At 41.8% G+C, this 6288-nt stretch overlaps 1 protein-coding gene across 1 annotated transcript in view; it reads right to left on the reverse strand.

Moving 5' to 3' along the window:
- Positions 1 to 210: 210 nt before the first annotated feature.
- Positions 211 to 6288, reverse strand: part of aspm (assembly factor for spindle microtubules) — a gene marked incomplete at its 3' end in the record, with an annotated part of 22140 nt that continues 16062 nt past the window's right edge. The window contains 5 exon segments of the mRNA XM_042216133.1: positions 211 to 365; positions 1327 to 1519; positions 5317 to 5508; positions 5600 to 5749; positions 5919 to 6288. The exon segment at positions 5919 to 6288 is cut by the window's right edge and continues 14 nt beyond it. Of these exon segments, the coding sequence (XP_042072067.1) occupies positions 211 to 365; positions 1327 to 1519; positions 5317 to 5508; positions 5600 to 5749; positions 5919 to 6288 (1060 nt within the window).

Here is a 6288-nt window from a genome sequence, read left to right on the forward strand (position 1 = left end):
TGTGTCTACAGACAGTTAAAACAGCTTAATCTAATGTTGGGCCTGTAGGAAAACAAAAACAAAAACAAAGAATAAACAACTGTCTACCTTCAGCTTTAATGTCACACTAAACTAATTAACCGGTTTACCTTTTATGTTTATAACCTGAGAGTACCGGATTACTTCATGAGGAAGCATAAAATACAAAGTGCTGTTCTGTGTCTGCAGTACCTTGGAAAGGTTGAGAAGTATCTGAATGGAGAAGGTGATGACGTCCATGCAGGGGACGCTCCTGTTACAGCAACGGATTAGTGTGAAGATGACGTTAGTGGCTCCGCTCTCCACAAGCCGCTCGCAGCACTCTGGGGACAGCCTGGTGGCGGTTTCTGCACACGAATGCAACATGCAAACACAGAGGCACGCACAAAGAGATTTCAGTCAGGACAAATCATAAGATGCACTCTTACATGAATAAGAAGTATGCATTTTGGCCAATTAGGCACATATATATTTACACATTTTAAACTATAAAATATTTAATAGATTTGGGAGTGATTGTAGAAATAGTCCCTAAAATATTACCCACCATAATTCAAAGACCAGAAGTGGGTTTTGATTCTACACATCACACATTAGAAAGACAAGAAACACAAAGAAATGCTCCAGAAATGCTGAAGCGTTTTAAAGAGGCAGTTTCTCAGAAGGATTTCTAGTAGATACGTCTATGGTATCAATTTAAATACTCATTCTCGAGTTGTCCATTCACTCATTTATAATGGTCCTCAATGTTAAATTGCACCGAATATCTCATCTAAAGATTATTAGAATGAGGAGAAATATCAGCATGCAAGAGGCACAAGTACAAATCAGTATTGAATATCTGCCATCTTTGGGCCCTCAGGCAACACTGCTTTAAAACCAAGCATGGCTGTGTCATGAAATCATTTCCTGGGCCCAGGAACACTTCCAGAAATCACTGTTACTTCACAGTGAAAAGTAACTATATTACTGGGACCATCTAAATGTTTGGTAGGAACTACATGCATCTTCTGCCTCTCATAATGATATGTGAAATAATTCGTCATTAATTCGTCATGGCTCACGTGTGCTCATTCACTCAGTTGAAAATAATGTCTGATCGTAAGCTGAGTAAACTATAACTTGCATGGCGTTTGTTCAGTGCTGTGGTGGGGTGAGCCAAAGATATTGTCATTAAGCTGTTTAGTGTTACATAAGTTGCCACATCTAAAGCTGTGGGATGACTTGCAGGAAAAATGCTGTTTAAAACTATTTTTCCATTTTTGTACTCAGCATGAGGGGAAACGAGTAGACAACAGAAAGCCTTACCAAGATTTTTCAAGGCCTCCAGAATGTACGAGAAGTGTTTATAACGAAGAAGGTAGTCCAGTGCAGATGAAGTTTTATTGCACAGTTTGTCTTCCTCTCGGACACTGGCAGTGACCACACGTAAGCGGTGCCTCAGCTTTACAATCTTGGGATTGTCATTGAATCTGCGGGAGCAGTGTCCTCTCCACAAAGCCTAGAAGGAGAAAGTGGTTAAAATTAAATTAAATTAAAAACAAACAAACAAAACAAAAACTCACATTAGTTTCAAACTGTTGGAAAACTAAATAAGTTAACAATTTTCAGGGCAAAATGTGTATAAAATTATTTGATTTCCATCAATTCATAGCAAACATTTTGCTAGTGTAAACTGTTATTAGAAGTATTAAATATTAACAGCAAAATTAAAGAAATGATCCCAGCAAGGCTGTTACTGCCTTACTTTGTAGGTTGTAACAACATTTTGCTGACTACATTGTCAACAAATATCAAAATGATGAGGATAAAGTAAAGATTGGATAACAAGTTGTTGCTTTTTAATTTTGGTAACACTTTAAAACACAGCCTGCAACTAAGGGAGTGATTCCTCCATCATTAAATTGAATTTCAATTTATTTTTATTTTAATAACAATGTCATTATAGTTACCTACAAAAACTCGGGGGTTGGGAGAAAATCAATTTTGTTTTTAAAACATCTGTCATACTCACAAACATGATGAATATTAAGAAAAGATGTTTAAAAAAAAAAGATAATAATGATAATAATGATGATAATGATGATATACAAAGGCACAATTAATCTACTCCATACTATGACATGTCCATAGAACAGTACAGTTTATTTATGATGTAAAATTGGGAAATTGCTTGTCCATAAAATTTCCGTGAAATTGGGCAGTACTTAAAAGTATAAATTGTGTCTTTTTTCCTATAAAATACCTTAAGTTATAAAATTATTAACGTTACTTATGCATTACATAAATTCTCCTCTGTAATTTGCTATATTATTGTAGTCAAGGGGTTTGTGTGTCCCAAGAATTCCAGGGGCTATGCACTCGAAAGGCCTTTTGCCCCTGATAGGATCTCCCATGGTAAATTGGTCCTGGGTGAGGAACCAGACAAAGAGCTGTTCAGAAGACCGTTATGTGTACACAATCAAGGGAACAGTTCACCCTGCCTGGGATAGGGTTAGTGGAGCTCTGCCCTGGAGCCAGGCCTGGGGAGGGTACCTGAAGGAGAGCCCCTGGTGGCCTGGAGGCCTGACCGGACGCAACCTGGAGAAGGCAAATGAGCATTTCCTCCTGTAGGCCCACCATCCACAGGAGAGGGTTGGGTGCTATAGGGGTTGGGTGCAGTGTGTGAAGGGTGCCAGTCAAGGGAGACCCTGGTGGACCCTGGTGGGCTGATCCCAAGCTACTGAGGCTGGTGAAACGTCAACTTTCTGGTGGAGGAGGAGCATGAGCTGGTGTGTGAGGTTGAAAGGTACCAAAGAGATATAACCGGGCTCACCTCAATACACAGCTTGAGCTCTGGAACCAGCCTCCTGGACAGGGGCTGGACTCTGTCCCAGCTAGAAGTTGCTTTTGGTGACAAGCGGTATCTTGGCATGTCCTTGGCTGGCTGCCTGTATATTAGAGTTTTTTTTCCCCCGGTAGACGAGAGGGTTTGATTCCTTGGTGTGTTGCTTGTTAATATGAGCCATTCGGCCCTTATACAACCGTTGCAAGAGCTTGGTCCACATTACTGGCAATAAGTCAGATTCATTCCCAGTGGGTATTGGATTCTTCCAAGGGTGCCCTTTGTCACCAATTCTGTTTATAATTTTTATAGACAGAATTTGTAGGCATAGCAAAGTGGCAGGAGGCTTTCACTTTTGTGGTCCCAGAATCTCTGCTTTTCATTGATTATGTTGTTCTTTTGGCTTGATCAGGTCTGTCGCCTCCAGCTGACACTGGCCAAGTATAAAGTGGTGGGAATGAGAATCAGCACCTCCAAGTCTGAGGCCATGGCCCAAGCATCTTGGGCTCTTGTTCATGACTGAGGGGAGCGGGAGACGGACGGGTCTATGGTTGCAGTGATGCTGAACCGATCCGTTGTGCTGAACAGAGAGCTGAGAGTAAAAGCGAAACTCTCGATTTACCAGTCAATCTACGTCCCTACTCTCATCTATGGTCACAAGTAGGGGTGGGCGATAGAAACGATATACGATAGAAACGATATAAATTTGGCCAACGATAGAGATTTTGACTATACCGCTCTACCGCATGTTTATGATGCCTGTTTTGGTTGAAAGCATCGCAGCGGCTACAACCATTATCATCTGCAAATTATGCCGGGCGACAGTCATAGCAAAGAGACGAAGCACTTTTGAAATATGGGGAAAGCCAAAAACTGCGCGTCCTCCACTTCCGTAAATTTGATTCATTTATGTTGAATTCTCTCACAGCTGTTCCTATCCCCATGTTGTTGCAGTATATTAATAACTAACCTATTGTGGATGAAAAGTCTCAGTTGTTCTCCTGACTGAAGTTTGGCCCGTGCATAGCATCTTGCTATGCGATTGCATTCGTCCCTGACCACCAGAATCCCTCACGTTAACTTTTATCGAGTGGAAAAAAAGTTGGCGTTCATCCTCCAGCTTCACTGTGCTAATGTTATGCTAACATAGCTGTGTCGCTAGCAATCACGTAGCACAACATTATACACGAGGTAGTCCAACTTCAGTAACCCTGCAGACACCACTGCTGTTTAGTTTTCTGTCTTCATTTATGTTGGAAGTGGTACCAGAGCTGTACGTTTGAATTAGTTTTCAAAAATCTCTCAGTCAGAACATGGTATGAAATGTTTAGGTGGAAACTAGCGAGCTAACTTCCTGTTAACTTCTAACTCCGTTAAATTTTATGTTTTCATGGATGCCTGGATGTTAAACTTAATTGTTACACCTGGTAAAGCAGCAACGCTGATGATTTTATTAAAGGTGAAAGAATTTAGACCGTTTTTAACGCTCAGTGTTCGTTTGACTTTGGACCCAGATTACTCCGCGAAGCTCCTCACTATGGCAGCCGTAATGCTCTGACAATCCATCAAGCAGTGCGGCTTACCAAAGTTGTACTAAAACATTTTTTAACAGATTTCTGCACGCCCAAATCGGTTTGAGGTCAGTAAGCACAACCAGAATTCATACATAAGGCACACTCTCGATTTTGGAGAAAATGAAAGGATTTTATGTGTGCCTTATAGTGTGGAAAATACGTTATAGAGAAGAAAATAATATATTGCGATATATATCGTTACCACACGTGCTTCAAATTATATCGCGATATGGATTTTAGGCCATATCGCCCAGTCCTAGTCACAAGCTCTGGGTAATGGCCTAAAGAATGAGATCAGGAATACAAGTGTCAGAAATGAGCTTTCTTGGAATGATGGGTGGCCTTTTTACTTAGAAATAATGTTACTGTAGAGCTGCTATACCCTCTACAGTAAAAAGAGCCAGTTGAGGTGCCTTATCCAGGAGGCAGATAAGAATGCCTCCTGGATAAGGTGTTCTAGGTCTGTCCCACCAGGACGAGGCCCCGTGGCAGACTCAGAAGATATTGTAGAGTTTATATCTCTTGCCTGGCCTGAGAACATCTCTGTGTTTCTCAGATGAGCTGGAAGAGGTGGCTGGGGAGAGGGGAGTTCTGTGCATCCCTTTCTTTGCTTACCTATGGGTTGTCATATAAAGTGTTACCTATATTTTCTTTGTAAAATTAGGCCATGTTCGCAACAGTCAGATGTTAAAAACAGTCCTCCTCCTGAAATTGTTTCCCAGTTATAATGTCATGGACTGATCATTGTAGAAAGAAAAGATTTAGCAAATCTTTAATGGGCTGTTCTAACTGAGGTGATTGAAGGTTGAATGAACTTTGGACACCTAAATATAGAATTGGAAATCTGCGACTCTCCCCTTTAGAATTACAGGCAACATCTTTACCACACTCAGCACTGACCTGGGCCTTGAGAATACCCTGCTGAACCCTCTTCTGACGCCTGAGGAGGAGGAATTTCCAGACAGCCTGCTGGATGACAGTCGCAGCCTTGTGGCGACGAGCTAGCCAGTGCCTGACTGCTCTCTGAGCTGTAGCCACCTTCAGCTTGTACTCCAGATAGCGTCTTCTCTGTTGCCTCGCTCTCACCAGTCGCTTAAAAAAAAAAAAAAAAGTCAAGATGCCATTTGTAAAAACTGTTGTACTCTTCAATAGATGTAGCACTGTGGATGTTTTGTGACTCTACCTGTATGGTGATAACAGAATGGATCTGTCTTTTAGCGGACTCCAAAGCCCAGTGAGCTCTGAGTGCTCGTTGGATCTTTATGGCACTGAGATGGTGAAATATGGCCGACGTAAAACGTAGCCTCCTCTCTGCACGAGCAGCCTTTAGTACCTGAAAAACATTGGCTTACATTTAACCAGCAACTTTTTTTCCCCCCTCCACATAACACATTGAGACTGCTTACTACAAATCACATTTCAACACTGTGAGACTCCAAACAAGCTGCAGTTCCTCTTAATTACGGTACTCTGTTTATTTTTGTACTGCAAATGAACTTTACCTGCTGTCTTGCAATCCAGGCTTGCCAGTGTTTCTGAAGTGTGATGGCAGCTTGCCTCACTTGGATGTATTTGCTTCTCTCCTGCCTGCCGAGCTGCACTGCTCGAATCCTCCGCTGAAGTTTCACAGCTGCATCTTTCTTTCTTTGGAAGATACGTCGTTCCACCAAACATTTCCAGCATGACTGGATTACAACAGCAGCATGATTTTGTAGGCTAACATCCCTCCTGACGCGCCAGCCTCTCAATGCTGCCTGGAGAACTATGGCGGATTGTTTCAACTTCAAAAACTTTGCTCTTTCTTGCCTCTGAAGAACACGAGCCTGATAACATCTCTGGATGATGATGGCAGATAGACGCATGGCCTGGAAT

Source organism: Haplochromis burtoni, unplaced genomic scaffold (genome assembly GCF_018398535.1).
Source record: "Haplochromis burtoni strain Fernald_Lab_line unplaced genomic scaffold, NCSU_Asbu1 Contig_929, whole genome shotgun sequence".
NCBI classification, from domain to species: Eukaryota; Metazoa; Chordata; class Actinopteri; order Cichliformes; family Cichlidae; genus Haplochromis; species Haplochromis burtoni.